Below are 16,598 nucleotides of genomic sequence, written 5' to 3'. Positions count from 1 at the left end.
CCTACTTAAGATTATTACAAGACATAATATTGTCAAGAAATTTTCAAAACATATAGTTAGTTATTTCAAGGTAATACACTCCCAAAATAACATTGTGCGCAATTGATTGGCTCAATAAGAATTCAAGCATATTATCTTCATTGTACATTTTGTTAAAAAAAAAATAAAAAAAATTATCATTCAGTAAATTTTATCAGCTAAATGTTTTTTTTTTTTTTATGATAATATTTTTTATAATAAAAATAACAATAAAAATATTTTTACAATAATATTTGTTTTTTTATCTTTTTTTTTTTTACAATATATAATTTCAGATTCCTGAGGAGTTTGCGTCAATTGATTTATTGGAATTGAAATAAATTAAAAGGAAAAAAAAAAAATTGAAATACAAAAATGTATCTATCAAGCTATGAATATTATTTTCTTTTTATAATTGTCATCATACCAATTTATCTATTTTTTAAATTGTGGTCTTGGCTTGGATGGCAATTATTTGTAAATAATTAATATCAATAATTTATTGAATTAATAAAATATTTTTTTAATAAATATATCTTGTCAATTAATTTAAAAATACTTGTCTTTATAGGTTTTTTTATTCTACTTATATTTAATCGTTAAAAAAAATATACTCTATCAATTTTAAAAATAAGTATTTTAATTACACTGTATAAAATACCGAGTGTAGTTTTTTTGTTTCTTTTTTAAATGAGTATACGTATTTTTTTGCTATTTTTTAAAATATTAATATCATATTTTGTCTGTTATTAAAAGTTCATCGAGTCCCATTTTTCCTCTGTGTTTCCATATTCTGTATCTTGCTACGTCTTTTCTCGTTATCATACCAATTACCTAGAAAAAAATTTACGTTTTTTATTAATTAAGTAAAATTAAATTGAAGCTTTTAAATTATTTTTATTTATAAATACTTCATGAGTGTCGTTTACGACAGGTAGATGACGAAGACCAAGACCTCGAAAAAGTCTAAATGCTCGTGGCAATGTCATTGACTAGAAAAGAAATATATATTTTATTGTAATAAGTAATAACAATTAACACATCTTTAATATATAAATTAATAACTCACGTGTTGAAGTGTGTACGGTGATGGATTCATAAATGGACGTAAATCAATTGTAAATGTTTTTTCTTCTTCAGTTATATAAATATTATCAATATTTGGATATCTTGGATATTCATTTCTAAATATATTTGTAGACATTGTTTTTTCCCAGTCATCATAATATTCATTGAATATTTTATTTTTTAATAATACTATTAATTGAGATCTCAATATTAATCCTCTAAATCTTCCATAATAATGTATCTGTGCCTGTTGAATAATTTTTTTTCATAAATTAATATACATATTTTCTTTTTTTTTTAATTTTTAATTTAAATTATAATTACTTGGTCTCCAGTTGGTGGATCAATAATAGGAAATCCATTGAATTTGACACATTTTAATAGCTCCACAATATGACCAACATTTTCAGTTGTTTTAAGAGTTACAACAGGATGACTCATCATTTCACTAACATAAATATTATTTGCAAGTGGTGGTGCTTCCCAAGGTAGCAATGGAACTCCTGCCATTCGTATGAGAATATCATAAATACCCTGTAAAATATTTAATTAATTATAAATAAATAATAGAAATAGTTTTTATAATGAAAAAAAATATGAAAAGGTTAATTACTTCATTGAAAAAATCTCCAACCCATTTGGCCATAATAAGTACAATAATAACTGGTAAACCAAATGAAATTCCTTGAGTTGATTCAATTAATATTGCTGTTAAACTTATTGTCATTCTGACAACACCACCTAATTGTGCAGCAGCACCAAGTAATGCATATTTACCAGGATCTAAAAAATTATCTGATGGAAATATTTTAGCAAGTCCAGAACCAAAAAGACGTCCCCAAGCTGAACCAATTAATAAACATGGAATAAAAATTCCACCTGACACTGACAATCCAAATGTTGATGCAGCCAAAAAAAAATATACAACAACAAATAATGCCAATGTTAAGTCATTATGAGAACCTTTTGGATCATGAAATAATGAACGAACAGTACTTTCAGGTGTTTGAAACCAAAGTGCAGCAATAGCACTTTCTTTACCATCATCACATAACATTTTAACTGGATATTTTGTTGATGCTTTTCCCTCAATTTGACAATCATCCATATAACAAATCATTACAAATCCAACTGTTGCTGTTATAACAGCAATAACAATAACATCAATAATTTTCATCCATTTTTCTTTAACATATTTAGCACGAAAACATGTTATTTTAAAATTAATATGATTCCAAAGTGAGCCCATTAAACCACCAATTATTCCAACAATCATAAATAATGGAATTTCAAAAATACTATATGTCATTGTATCAAATTTACCAAGATTTAAAAGACCTGAATATGATATATCACCTCGATGATCTTTTTGATAAGTACTTAATACAATATTTAATGTAAATGTTGATATCATACTGGCAAATAATATTCTCCATGTTAAACTTTGATTAAAAAAACTTGTTCCTTCTTCCATACTAAATAATACTCCACCTATTTTTAAAAATAAATAAATAATTATGTTTTAAATGAAAAATTTATATTGATGAGGAATAATAAAGTTATTTACCAATTGGAGCACCAAAAGCAGCTGATACACCAGCTGCTGCACCACCAGCAACAAAATCACGTTTTTCATGATCTTCTCTAAAGTATTGAAATATTTTAAGATCTGATTTAAATGTTGTACTTTTACCCTGTGATAAACCAGCAGCTACAACAGCACCAGCATGTATCATTGGACCTTCTTTACCAGCAGCAAGACCACCAACAACAGTTGAAATAACACCAATTATTTTAACAAATAGTGTTTTAATTCTTACAACACGAGGTATTTTAATTCCATTAAGATAACATTTAACTTGTGGTATTCCACTTCCACCAGCAACTGGCTCAACATATGTTACTAAAAATGCACCAACTAAAACTGGCACAATATTAAATATTATCCACATAAAATATGGAAACCATAGACAATCATTTTTTATACAATAATCAACATCTAATTAAATTTATATAAGGAAAAAATATATCTATTAAATTAATTATTATCATGGTTATTATTATTATACTTTAATTTAAAAAGGATACATGATTTTAAAGCTCCATATTTTAAATTAGATAACAAGTCAATTGATATATCAACAAAACATGCAATCAATGCAGTACATACACCAATAAGTGAAAATATAAACCATCTTGCCAAATTTTTTCTGACAATAAATTTATACCCTTTTTTTCTCTCCTCATTTTGCAAAAAATGATTTTCACAAGTGTCATAATCAAGACTCTAAAATACAAATAAAATTTCATGTTATTATTATTGCTATGAATATATAATTTTTATTATGATAATAAATGTTATACTAACATCATAATTTGCTGATAAAAAATCTGTTGATCCTGGTTTAAATTCATCATCATTAACTCTATTTGATTGTCTATGTGATACACTTTCAATCAAACTATTGAATGCATATGCTCCACTACTGTATCCATTATTCTATTAAACAATAATATTATTAATAAAATCATAACAAAGAGAGTATAATGACACAGCTTGTTTGTGTATATTTTTTTAAGTAAAGAGGTTAGATTGTCATTGTTTAATTTTGTTATATCAACAAGTAAATTGATATTGTTATTAATAAATACAAGTTAAATTATATTTAAATATATAAAAAAATAAATAGACTTACCCTAAATCTAGCACTGACACTATCATTGTAATATGATGGAAATATATTTCTGGGTCTTGTTTTTATTAATTTACTATCATCATCAGTACTAGAACTACCACCATGATCGAGTTCATCAATCTCCCTAATTTCTGAATTAATTGATATATTATTATCAATATTTATTTCTGGTTCAATCACTTTTATTATTTCTTCTTGCATTCTTGATGTCACAACTTGTTATCATATATAAAATTAAATGAGCAAATCATTAGTAAACTAAATTGTTTGATAAAAAAAATTAAAATTAAAGGAAAGAAAACGGAAATCACTCGAAATTTTTAAATAAACTGAATCATCATATTTTGATAATAAGTCATAATGATGACGACACAATAACAGTACACATTTTTTTATCCTGGGATTTTTTTAATACGTAACTTAGGCCACTATTTTCATGAACCAAGCTCTCACGTGATCTTGAATGAATCACTCTCTCTCGTAGTCAGCTGATAGGATAAAACAGTAACCAGGAAATTTAGGCCACCCAGCTGATAAGCAGTATGATAAAATAAAAATAAATTAATTATAATTAGCAATATATAAATTAATTGCATAATAATTATTATTTAAATTAAGTTATACTACAGATTTTTTTTTTTATTAAATAATAATAAAAATCATTGTGATTTAATAACAAACATTTTATACACAATATAATTATGAACATAAAAAATTTATTCGTTGGTATTTATAAATATAATTGAGGAGAAAAAATATTAACTATGATTATACAATTGCAAAATAATTAATAGAATAAAAAAAAAAAAACAATCAAGATATGTGATAATTTAAAAATTTCTATCAGAAATATTTCGTACTTCAAGAAAAAGAGTAAATAATGTATGTAATGATTCAATTCTAGTGTCTGGTTGAACTGGTATATCAATAAGATTACAAACAATATCAACTAAATTTGGTAAATCACAATCAAGTTTTGATAAATCAATTTGTGCATCATTAAGTTTATCTTCAACTTGTGTTGGCCATTGTTGCATTAATGTATCAATATCAGGCATTTGTGTATTTATTCTAACTGATGGTGGATGTTTACTTCTATGTAATTGATTCATATCTTCAATCCATTTATCAATTGCTTTATGATTATTTTCTGCATCATCAATACGTTTAATAAGTGTTTGTTTACGTGGATCAGCTGATTTACTTTGACTACGTAATTTTAAATGTAGGACAGCTGGATCTGATTGATTTGAGCATGGTTCATCCAGTACAATTAAACCAAGTTTATCATCAATACCATCTGGTCTTGGTATTTTTAGAAAACCATCAATATCACCAACAGCTGGTATATAATCTGGTATATGTGGTGCTAATTTGTAATTTAATTCAATCTTTTGTGGTGTATATCTACAAACAGTCAATGATAATTTTATTTATCTTTAATTTTTCATTGTTTAAATTTAGTATAAATTACCTTGTTATATTTTGAAATAATTCTTTAACTTCAGCTGATACTTCTAAATCCTCAAAATCTTTTGGATTATATAATTCAATTGGTTTTTTTATACTTGAACCTTGTATATCATCATCATCAGTTTCTTCACTGTCTGATAAATCACTTTCAATTTTAACTGGCTTTTCATATGAACTATCTGGTCCTGAAAGTTTTCTGAAACTAATTGTTTTTTTTTATATTTTATATTTATTTTCTATTTAAATATTACTTACCTTTGATATTCGGATTTTTCACGAGGTGAATTTATTTCAAAATGATCATCAGATTGTTCATTTGATAATGTTTTTGGTGTTGATTTTTTCATTGTTGTTGGTCTACTGTGTACTGGACTTTTTATTTCTTCTGCATTACGTACGACGATACTTTCATCGTATTTTTTTGACATTGGTAACATGTTGTCATCCTCACTGTCACTAGTGTCCTCAAAGTTTGTATTTGACAAATCATTTTGCCTTTCTTGATTACCACTTTTTTTTGTCCAATCGATTTTATTATTCATGTTTATATTTATAAAATAACCATATTTTGTTATCACTATTTTCCTCTTGAATTATTTTTATTCATTTCACTAATTACATTTAAATTTACCCTATTTTTTTCGAAGTATAAAGAAATTTTATTTTTAATAATTTCTTTAATTAAACAAATAAATTATTTGTTATGGTTAAAAAAATATACAATTATACAAAATTAAAATTAACTTCAAAACAAATAATTTAACGTTCATGCAATGGCATGTTTTTTTATTGTTGACAAGCTGAGCGTTGTCATGACAACAATTAATAAAATCAATAAAACAGTCGTTTTTTTTTTTTACGCCGCCAAAGATATTTGAATAATTTAATTAGAAAAAATAATATAAAATAGGAATTTTTAGTGAAATAAATTGATGATATTATTAATTAATTAAATTATAATTTTAGATTGAGAATATCAAACTTTTTTTATGATATTTTTAAAACTATTTTTTGGGTTGCAAAAATATTCTCTAACTGAATATAATGGATTTTAATTATTCAGTTATTTTAGTTTGATGTGAATAATTGTTTAAATGGACATTTGAAATTGAATTAAATTTTGTGGATGAAGATATGAAACACATTGGTGCTTTTTAGTCTGTTGAATATTTTATTTTTATTTGACGTTGAATATGTGATTATAAAATTATTCTAAAATCAACTTAGGTCATTGAACTCGAGTCAAATAAATTAAACATTTATATATCAATAGAAAAAAATAAAAAGTTTTTAAACTTACTCATTACTATTATTATTATTTTTTGTTTTATTTGATTTTTTTTTTTCATAAATATTATCAGTTGTTTTCATAAATAAATTAAATGAGAAAATATACTTATATATTTTTTTTTTTTATTCATCTCGTTACTTTTATCTCAAGTTAAAAATAATTATGATAATAATATTTCTAATTATTGTTATAATCCATCAATGCCAAAATGTAGAGATTAAAAATTTAAAAATAAGAAAAATTCAACAAATAAATGATAATATTTTATCACAAAAAAAATTCAATTTGAAAAGTGCTTATCGTGGAGATTATCAAGAATTTACAGATACATCAAATTATGATAAAATTGATTTAAACTTATCAGACAACTTTGAGTTTATTTTTCCAGTATTAAACAGAACAAAAATATTTGAAAATAATAATAACGAAAAATTATCTGAAAAACTTGATAGCCATTTAAATATTAATAATACTAAAAAAAATATAACAAATTATTACAAAGTTAATAATCACTTATATATTTATGAAAAAACAATTGTAAAAAATTTATCAATTTTTTATATTCATGCTACATCAAATTCAAATGCTTTATTAATTTATAATCATCAATTTTTTTTTTATTTTTTCTTAATACATTTACTTAAATAAAAAAAAATTATTATAAAAAAAAAAAAACCATCTATAAAATTATGTAAAAAATCATCAAAAAATATTTTTTTTTTAAATAAATAAAAAGTTTTTTACAAAAAATAATGAATGAATGATTGTAGTGATAATTTTGTGCAAAAATGATTCATCAAATTTTAAGTATAAAATCCCTTTCTGTTGAAGTAATAATAAATTTTTTTTTCTTTTATAAACTTGACTGTTAAAAATTAATAATATCATGATGTTTGAATTGGATATTTTCCATAAATTTGTCCACTTCTTGTTCGTCGAATAAGCCAATCATTGATATTATTAGATTGACGTTGATATAATTGATCTTTTGCTCTTGTTGTTTGAAATTGATGTGATGATGTTGAACGTACAGATATATGTGATGGTCTTGATTCAATTGAACAACAATATGGTCTTGTTTTTGGCTGATAAAAATATATTCTTTGTGGTATTAATCTTTCTGGTTCGGCAATTGAATCACCCCATGGATGTGCTAAACGTGGAAGTTCATACAGAGAATCTCGATCAGGTGTATCATCTTCTGTTAGGTCAACAAGTGGTCTTTAAAAAAATAAATAAATAAAACAAAATTATCAATTAAATTATTATGCTATTGGATATAAATCTGTTTACACATTAATTTCGGGTGTTGGTGATGGTGTATAATCAATACAAGACTCTGGAATTCTATTATTTCTTGTTGTTACGACAATTAAAATTCCTAATACTGCACAAATTGTATAAAATGCTAATAAATCAGCAATTGAATATTTTGATAATGAAAATGAATAATCATTTAATTCTGGCTCTTGAATTTCGGCTTTTTGAAAAAATGATAAAAATTCTTTTTGTATAATTTCTGGAAAATCCTAAGTAAAAAATGTCAAATGAATAAATAATTTTATTTATTTATTTATAATTTTATCATTACACTTACACGTATGTAAACATATAATCGTTGAAATAGTAATTGAAGAATATCAAATAGATCGTTGTCTTGATCCATTCTCTGCTCTTGATTTATTTTATACTCTGAATTTTCAATTACTCTAGATGATCCAACCATAATCATCAAGGACTTAATTTAAAAATTTTTGATGACATTTCTTGTCAACAAGAAGCAAAAAAAAATCAACACAAAAAATTAAATGATCCTTAATAAAAAATAAAAATATACCTATATAAATAATATAAACATAAAAAAAAATTTTAAAAAGCTGCATTCACTGCATTCATGATCATATTGCTCTTACACCTTCACGTGTCTTATGTATATATTTTTTTTTTTTTTTTTTTTTTTTAACTAAGCGATGTTCTTTTTTATTTTTTTTTTCAATTAAAAATTTTATATTCTTCCAAAAAACATATTTTTGTACAATTAATCCTTGTTATTTGACAAACATTAAATATGTCGAAAATTTAGTATTATCACTGGGAATAATGAATGCTAACTCGCAAGTAATAAATCAAATGTTTAATATTTGAATAAATGTGGATATAGATGTTGAAGAAAATGATATAAAAATGATAATAACTTGACGATTATTACATGAGTAAAATTTACGCAATAGGTATGTAATATTTTATTAAAAAAAAAAAAAACTCAGTTGATATTTAATCATTGAATAAATATTTTTTAGATAAATTTTTTAACGTTTTAATTTTTAAGACAATCATGATTTACATATGTATAGTCATCTAGTATATTTCCATCGAACTTTTGATCCATCTTGAATATTCCACAACGTTTGTATAGATGAAAAGTGAAGTTGGACAATCCAATAGTATTGCTGATACGATTCCCGTTATTTTTTTACGATATGTTAGAGGACTGCCACTATCACCCTGAAATATTGTTATTAATTATTAACTAATAACAAATTAAGTATCTCATGAAAATTAAACTTACAAATGTTATAATATTTGTTAGTGTTGTTGGTAATGCACATTGCTGATAAATAATATTAATTGGAAATTCATCCAAACACTTGCTATCATCTAATACCTTGACATAAGAACTTCCTATTTTCGTTGACGATGGAAATAGTTGTTCATGAAAACCCACAACAATTAAGTTTTTTCTTAAACGCCCATCATTTCGCATTTTGTTTTCAATAAAACCTCCTTGACAATTTTCATTATAAAGTAATGGTTTTGTCAACTGTTTTTATTAAAAAAGATAATTTATAAATAAAATCATATTAATTGATTCTAAAATTAATATTTTTAAATAGTTACTTACAACTAAAATGCAAATATCGTTTTTAAAAAATTGATGTGGATTATAATCTTCATGACATGCAGTATATTCTACATCATAATATCGACCATAATTTGCAGAATTACCAACATCAGGTGTACCAGAAAGTATTTTAAGATTAGCATATAATATACCACGATCAATTAAAACACAACTAGCTGTTGTTAAAATATGACGTGATCCCAAAATAACACCTGTACAAAAATGCAATTTTCTATATTGCAATGATACCAGATATGGATAAGTTGACAAACGGCTTAGCACATCTCCGACTATTTTACTTCCTTTTTTTCCATTCGTAACTGATAACAAAAAAATTTTTAATTAATTGTTTTTTTTTTTTTTCTTTCAATTAATTTAGCAACATTTTTTGCTCACCTGTTATTGATATAAAAATTATACACACATTTAATAATAATATAAAATTCATTATAATAAAAATACTTTTAGACTATTTTAATTTTCTGAATTTTTAAAAAATTTTTTTTTCGATTGAAATGACTAATTTTTAGAATAAAACATCGCTTTATATATTAATCAAATCTAGTATTAAATAAATATTTATATAGTGATAAAGAATGAAAAAAACCATAAGTTGTTTAAATAAAATAATCATTAAACTCAGCTTTAACTGATAATGTTGTCGCAATAAAATTATATTACCGTTTTTTTTTTTTGTTTGTCAACCCAAAAAATTGAATGATCCTTAATTAAAAATAAAAATACATATATAAATAATATAAACATAAAAAATTTTTTAAAAAAGTTGCATTCACTGCATTCATGATGATATGGCTTTTACACCTTTACGTGTCTTATGTATTTATTTTTTTTTTTTATACTAAAAATACACTAAGCGATGTTCTTTTTCTTTTTTTTCTCAATTATTTGACAAATATTAAATATGTCGAAAATTCAGTATTGTCACTTGTCTTAACTCGCAAGTAATAAATTAAATGTTTAATATTTGAATAGTTGTCGACATAGATGTTGAAGAAACTACAAAAAAATTATTAAGTCACAAAATTGTAATATATTTATAAAAAATGATATAAAAATGATAATAATTCGACAATTACATGAGTAAAATTTGCGCAATATGTAATATTTTATCAAAAAAAAAAATTCAGTTGATATTTAATCATTGAATAAATATTTTTTAAATTTTAATTTTTAACACAAAATAATGATTTACATATGTATATCTACTATATTCTCATCGAGTTTTTGATCCATTTTGAATATTCCACAATATTTGTATAAATAAAAAGTGAACTTGGACGATTCAATGGTATTGCTGATACGATTCCCATTATTTTTTTACGATATGTTACAGGAGTGCCACCATCACCCTATTATTATTTTTATTAAAAGATACAAATTAATTGATAGCAAAATAAATATTTAATCGAAAATTAAACTTACAAATGTTATAATATCAGCTAGTGTTGTTGGTAATGCACATTGCTGATAAATAATATTAATTGGAAATTCATCCAAACACTTGCTATCATCTAATATCTTGACGAAAGAACTTCCTATTCTCGTTGGTAATGGAAGTTGTTGTTCATGAAAACCCACGACAACTAAATTTTTTTTAAAAGTTTCATCATTTGGCATTTTGTTTTCAATAAAACCTCCTTGACAATTTTCATTATAAAGTAATGGTTTTGTCAACTGTTTATTAAAAAGATAATTTATAAATAAAATCATATTAATTATTTTTAAAATTAATATTTTTAAATAGTTACTTACAACTAAAATGCAAATATCGTTTTTAAAAAATTGATGTGGATTATAATCTTCATGACATGCAGTATATTTTACATCATAATATTGCCCATCATTTGCAGAATTACCAACATCAGGTGTACCAGAAAGTATTTTAAGATTAGCATATAATATACCACGATCAATTAAAACACAACTAGCTGTTGTTAAAATATGACGTGATCCCAAAATAACACCTGTACAAAAATGCAATTCTCTATATTGCAATGATACCAGATATGGATAAGTTGACAAATGACTTAGCACAATTCCAACTATTTTACTTCTTTTTTTTCCATCCGAAACTGATAACAAAAAAAATTTTAATTTGATTGTTTTTTTTTTTTTATTTCAATTAATTTAGCAACATTTTTTACTCACCTGTTATTGATAGTAAAATTATACACACATTTAATAATAATATAAAATTCATTATAATAAAAATACTCAACCTATTTTAATATTCTAAATTTTTTTTTATAACTGAAATGATTTTGTTTTAAAATAACATCGCTTTATATATTTCTTAAATGTAGTATTAAATAGATATTTATATAGTGATAAAGAATATAAAAAAAAACCCATAAATTATTTTAAATAAAAAAGACATTAAACTCAGCTTCAACTGATAATGTTGTAGCGATAAAATTATAATAGCCTTTTTTTTTTTTTTGTTTGTTTTTAATGGAAATTAGTGTGTTGATTAGCAGGATTTATCACATTCAGTTATGAGTGGAGCAACGCAAGGTGGATAACGTCTACCAAATGTAAATGCAGGTCCTTTATTTAGATCAACTGGATCATAAGGTCCAGGATTTGCTTGATATCTTGAACCAGGTGGTCTGTGACCAATGCTAAATGCAGGTCCTTTTGGTGCTTGTGGTGCTGGACCTGGTCCTGGACCACCTTCTAGTGTAGAATCTCGCAGTCGTACACCTCTAAAAATTAAAAAACAAATAAAGAAATATATTTTTTATCTTTATCATTTTAAAAGATAACAATACATTGTAAATTTTGGTCCATTTAATGTTCTTGGAAGATCGTATGGTCCTGCTGATGCAGTAACACCACGAGGTTTTGTTCTCCACTTCATTGTAATTGGTGTTATTTTTGGTGTTGGTAGTGTATAAGGACCCGGTGAACTCTCGTATTCTAAAATGTTTTTAATTGTTTAAATTTTTGTTTGTTAAATTTATCACAAGTCGATTAAGCTTACTAATTGGTGGTAGTGGTACTCCAAAAGAAAATCCATCAGTTGGTGGAAATTTTGGCAAGTATATTGGACCTGGTCCATCTTGTGCTAATTCAAAGGCAGGACGTTTACCCAATATTGTGTAAGCAGGATTTCTTAGTTTCGAGTGACAATGATCGTCATATCCTACAACTGGTTTTAGTTTGTACACAGGTCCTGGACCTAAATAAATTAAAGAGAAAAAAAATTTATCAATCATTTATAATTCATTGAGAAAAGAAGATGAATATTTAACCTCGGAAACCACAGACAATTGGCATATTATCTTCAGCTTGTATATTTCCATGCTTTTCTTTCTTGATTTTTTTTTGTTTCTTTTTTGGTGGCATTTTTAAATTAATAATTTAGATTATTATGTCGAAATTGAATTTTATTTTTGTCGAAAATACTGAAAATTTTGATTGATTAATTTTGAAAGGTGTACTAAAATTTGTTGAATGTTTTTTTTTTTTTTTTTGTTGAAAAAGTAATGAAACCAACTTCATGGTATTTTATTTGTTATTATTCCAAATAAATGGGATTCTTTTTTTTTTTTTTTTAAACAATAATAAGATGAAGAAATTTTTTTAAAATGACTTTCTTAATTTTAAATTGAAATAAAAAATATTTAATTATTTTGTTTATTATTTTATTGTGAAAAAAAAAAAAAAAAGTTATTAAAAAAAATTTAATGATTAATTTAATAATTAGATAATTTAGATTTTTTTTATTTCTTTAATAATTAATCTTCCAAATCATCCAACTCGACCCTCGCAGGTGATGCACAATCACTGTGTCTAACACCAAACGAAAACTGTGGAGAATTTTTTTTTGTATTATAAAGAGGATAATATTGAGGTCCTGGTCCGGAAGATTGACTGCGAGTATTGTGTCGATACTTCATGGAATATGCAGGAGTTTTTTTTTTAATAACATCATAATTTAATTTTGTATATTGAGCTGGACTTGGACCAACATATTTTTTTTGTTGTGATCTTAATCCAGTACTGAAACAACAATCAATTGAATTATTAAAAAAAAAAAGGAATTATTTATAATTTAATTAAGTTACATTGTAAAAGCACCAAATGCTCGTTTGTCTGGAATACTTGGACCCAAACAAGTTGGCACAGTGTAGGCATTTGGTCCAGGTCCACTGTTGTCATATTTATTTGTTAATCTTGATTTGAGTGAATAAGCAGGTGGTCTTTTACTGTGATTCATTGGTGGACATTTTTCTGGATTATAAGCACCTGGACCAGGTCCAAATCCAATAACTATATTTAGATAATTTTTTAAAATTTAATTAACAAGTCTGTTGTTATTTTATACAATATTTTATTTGATTTAGACCTTTGAATGGAGCTCTTCCAGCAATTGTAAATTCTGGTGGTTTATCAAGACCTTTTTCAGTCAAATGATCCACATTGTAATCAGGTCCTGGACCAACTGTTTCACCTTTACTATCAAGACGTTTACGGAGTGAATACGCTGGATATCTGTGACGTGATGGATCATGATCATTGTATCCAACCAGTGTAGGAAGATTATAAGCTGGGCCTGGCCCTTTTGTTTATTTGAATTAATAAAATTAAATCATTTTAAAAATATTTAACACCATCATCTAAATTGAGAAAAAAAAAAACAGAAAATACCTCGAGATTTACAGCTCAATTTTGGTTTCTCATATACTTCTGTTGTTGTCATTTTTTTTTTACTTTACTCTAAGAATAATTTTCACCAAAAATATCAAAAATAAATTCTAAAAAAAAAAGGTTAAAACTTACATAAGAAAAAATATAAATATAAAAATAAATAAATAAAAACAGTTGAAGTATATTTTGAATCACTTGTTTTTTTTTATTAACTCATTATAATTATTTTTGATGAATTTAAATTATATATAAAAAGAAAAAAAAGTTTAATATAAAATACAAAGAATTGAATGAACGTTATTTGTGTTACAAAATTACCACTGATTATTTAATTAATCACTATCACTTTCACTCTCTTCAATGGATCCTGCATCATTAAAATCACTGTCTGAATCATCATTTTTTTTCTTTGACACCATTAATGATTGTAATTTAGCAATTAAATCATCACGAGTCAATGGAGCATCTTCAACAATATTATTTTCATTTTTTCCTTCCAATTTTTCATCTTCTTCTTCATCATCAATATTTTCTTCATCAGAACCTTCTTCATTTTTAGCATTTGTTTCTTTTGTTTCACCTTGAATAAAATTAAATGTTTATTATTTATTTTTAAAGTACATTTTAATTATTTAAAAAAATCATGAAAATACAAACCTTGTCTGTTCATATAACGCATAAATGTTCTTCTTTTTCTTTCTGGTAATTTTTTAAGCATCAATCTCATTTCTCTGTCAAGTGTTAATTTATCTTTTTCTTCATCTGGCTTTATCAATTCAGCTTTTTCACCACATTTTGGACAAACTTCATTTTTTGATGCACAAGGACCACACATTATATGATAAGCATGTTTAACACATTTTTCATCGCACTTGACACATTTACTTGATGCTTTTAATGGCTTATATTTTTTATATTTAATTTTCCATTCAATTATTTTTTTACATCTTTCACATACATTAACAACTTGAATGCTATTTATTTTTTTAGTCATATGTGATGTATCATGAAGATTATTTTTAAATACATGACGATTTTGATATTTTTGTGGTCTTGAACGAACACCACTACCTTTTTGACAACTCATTTTTGCTTGTCTATAATAAATAATAACATATTTAATTAATAGGTTTATTGTTCAAATAATTACTTTAATTTATCTTACCTTTTTAATTTATCATAAAGACAATTTATATCATTACAGTCAGTCTGTATTAATTAATAACAGTTTGATTTAAAAAAACTTCAAGATAATACTCCAATATGTTAACAAACAATAACCTCACTTCTATCAATGCCAATGCATGTGCTTAATTTATTTTTTATTTTTTTTTTTATTCTCGATCATGGAGTTTAACAAGGAGGGTAATCTGTGACGTCACACTGTGTATTGGCATAGGAGAGTTGTTGCTCACGGAATATCAGTACAGTGCTGGTGAGGAAAGTAGCAAGAAGAATCCATAAAGTCACATTTTGTTTATATTTTTTTTTTTTTTTGTGTAGCTCAGTTAGAGTATTCCTTCATTATGTAAAAAAATAATACAACTACATAATACATTATTTATTTAACAAATAAAATTAAAGCAATTTATTTTAATAAAATAAACACCAAGAACAAGCAGTGTCTAAGAAAAAGATAAAGCTAAGGAGTTAATGTTGCTTACCATATAATTTCTTTATAGTCACATCAATGATGATGTACATAGTAAAATTCATCAAGTTAAAAAAACAATAAAACGTGTTTATAGTAGTACAAAACTTTGACCATTTGATCCAATACCACTAGTTGCTGATATGATTATTGAAAAATCATAGCTATTATGTTTTGATAAATTTCAGACAAGACAAAATTAAATTTATAAAAAATCATGATGAATTAAAAACATTAAATTTAATATTTGATAATCATAGGTAACTGATATTGCTGGTATTTTAATAAAAAAAAATACCAAGCACAAGCAAGAGACTAAAGAAAAGATGAAGCTAAGAAATTAATGCAGCAAAAGGAATTATGTGGTATAAGCCTTATCAATTCCTTATAGCTACATTTTTTTCTTCGAATACTGCTTGTTCTTGGTATTTTAATTTATTATAATGTATTAATTCAATTTTATTTGTTAAATAAATGAGAAAAATTCCAAGGACAAACAATGGCCAAAGAAAAAATCGAGCAAAAGAATTAATGCAGCCAGAAAAATAATTGGATAGGCAGCATAAATTTCAGAACTCCATTTTTTCCTTGGCCACTGCTTGTCTTTGGTATTTATTATTTAGTAAAAAAATAAAATTATAGCAATATATCTTAATAAAAAAAAATACCAAGGGCAAGCAGTGGACAAGGAAAAAATGGAGCTAAGAAATTAATGCTGCTTACCACATAATTTCTTTGGTCACATCAATTCCTTAACTTTTGGTCTAATAGTAGCATTTCCATTTTCCAACTGAATCATCTGGGTCTTGTATTTTGATAAAATAA

At 24.6% G+C, this 16,598-nt stretch overlaps 7 protein-coding genes across 8 annotated transcripts; all 7 read right to left on the bottom strand.

The window, feature by feature from the left end:
• Positions 1 to 97: 97 nt before the first annotated feature.
• LOC122852938 (H(+)/Cl(-) exchange transporter 7) lies at positions 98 to 4,209 on the bottom strand. Its single transcript, XM_044153075.1, has 9 exons — positions 3,783 to 4,209; positions 3,455 to 3,586; positions 3,175 to 3,373; positions 2,654 to 3,085; positions 1,700 to 2,577; positions 1,411 to 1,620; positions 1,088 to 1,333; positions 930 to 1,010; positions 98 to 852 (listed from the first exon to the last, which is right to left on the bottom strand). Exons 1-9 carry the CDS (start codon positions 3,981 to 3,983, stop codon positions 751 to 753), a joined length of 2,481 nt encoding a protein of 826 aa, XP_044009010.1. The 5' UTR covers positions 3,984 to 4,209; the 3' UTR covers positions 98 to 750.
• Positions 4,210 to 4,484: 275 nt separating this feature from the next.
• On the bottom strand, positions 4,485 to 5,884 carry LOC122852937 (intraflagellar transport protein 46 homolog). Its single transcript, XM_044153074.1, has 3 exons — positions 5,511 to 5,884; positions 5,257 to 5,457; positions 4,485 to 5,189 (listed from the first exon to the last, which is right to left on the bottom strand). The coding sequence occupies exons 1-3, from the start codon at positions 5,795 to 5,797 to the stop codon at positions 4,613 to 4,615; spliced, it is 1,065 nt and encodes a 354-aa protein (XP_044009009.1). The 5' UTR covers positions 5,798 to 5,884; the 3' UTR covers positions 4,485 to 4,612.
• Positions 5,885 to 7,322: 1,438 nt separating this feature from the next.
• LOC122852936 lies at positions 7,323 to 8,427 on the bottom strand. Of its 2 annotated transcripts, XM_044153073.1 has the most exons (4): positions 8,384 to 8,427; positions 8,144 to 8,312; positions 7,840 to 8,075; positions 7,323 to 7,767 (listed from the first exon to the last, which is right to left on the bottom strand). In XM_044153073.1, exons 2-4 carry the CDS (start codon positions 8,276 to 8,278, stop codon positions 7,431 to 7,433), a joined length of 708 nt encoding a protein of 235 aa, XP_044009008.1. In that variant the 5' UTR covers positions 8,279 to 8,312; positions 8,384 to 8,427; the 3' UTR covers positions 7,323 to 7,430. The 2 variants fall into 2 exon arrangements, with proteins under 2 accessions (XP_044009008.1, XP_044009007.1); XM_044153072.1 differs by lacking the exon at positions 8,384 to 8,427 and having other exon boundaries at positions 8,144 to 8,369.
• A 477-nt stretch (positions 8,428 to 8,904) lies between these two features.
• On the bottom strand, positions 8,905 to 11,669 carry LOC122851062 (kallikrein 1-related peptidase b16-like). Its single transcript, XM_044150112.1, has 7 exons — positions 11,614 to 11,669; positions 11,222 to 11,540; positions 10,892 to 11,143; positions 10,676 to 10,818; positions 9,449 to 9,620; positions 9,116 to 9,367; positions 8,905 to 9,051 (listed from the first exon to the last, which is right to left on the bottom strand). Exons 1-7 carry the CDS (start codon positions 11,667 to 11,669, stop codon positions 8,905 to 8,907), a joined length of 1,341 nt encoding a protein of 446 aa, XP_044006047.1.
• Positions 11,670 to 11,694: 25 nt separating this feature from the next.
• Positions 11,695 to 12,878, bottom strand: LOC122852935 (outer dense fiber protein 3B-like). The gene is made up of 4 exons (XM_044153071.1): positions 12,724 to 12,878; positions 12,453 to 12,650; positions 12,241 to 12,388; positions 11,695 to 12,174 (listed from the first exon to the last, which is right to left on the bottom strand). Exons 1-4 carry the CDS (start codon positions 12,815 to 12,817, stop codon positions 11,940 to 11,942), a joined length of 675 nt encoding a protein of 224 aa, XP_044009006.1. The 5' UTR covers positions 12,818 to 12,878; the 3' UTR covers positions 11,695 to 11,939.
• A 331-nt stretch (positions 12,879 to 13,209) lies between these two features.
• On the bottom strand, positions 13,210 to 14,247 carry LOC122851061 (outer dense fiber protein 3-like). The gene is made up of 4 exons (XM_044150111.1): positions 14,123 to 14,247; positions 13,821 to 14,033; positions 13,540 to 13,744; positions 13,210 to 13,474 (listed from the first exon to the last, which is right to left on the bottom strand). Exons 1-4 carry the CDS (start codon positions 14,172 to 14,174, stop codon positions 13,210 to 13,212), a joined length of 735 nt encoding a protein of 244 aa, XP_044006046.1. The 5' UTR covers positions 14,175 to 14,247.
• Positions 14,248 to 14,329: 82 nt separating this feature from the next.
• Positions 14,330 to 15,418, bottom strand: LOC122852934 (uncharacterized protein C9orf85 homolog). Its single transcript, XM_044153070.1, has 3 exons — positions 15,288 to 15,418; positions 14,780 to 15,219; positions 14,330 to 14,702 (listed from the first exon to the last, which is right to left on the bottom strand). Exons 2-3 carry the CDS (start codon positions 15,207 to 15,209, stop codon positions 14,455 to 14,457), a joined length of 678 nt encoding a protein of 225 aa, XP_044009005.1. The 5' UTR covers positions 15,210 to 15,219; positions 15,288 to 15,418; the 3' UTR covers positions 14,330 to 14,454.
• Between the last annotated feature and the right edge of the window lie 1,180 nt (positions 15,419 to 16,598).

Source organism: Aphidius gifuensis, linkage group LG3, assembly GCF_014905175.1.
Source record: "Aphidius gifuensis isolate YNYX2018 linkage group LG3, ASM1490517v1, whole genome shotgun sequence".
In the NCBI taxonomy this organism is placed as follows: Eukaryota; Metazoa; Arthropoda; class Insecta; order Hymenoptera; family Braconidae; genus Aphidius; species Aphidius gifuensis.
This window is presented reverse-complemented; position numbering and strand designations above follow the sequence as displayed.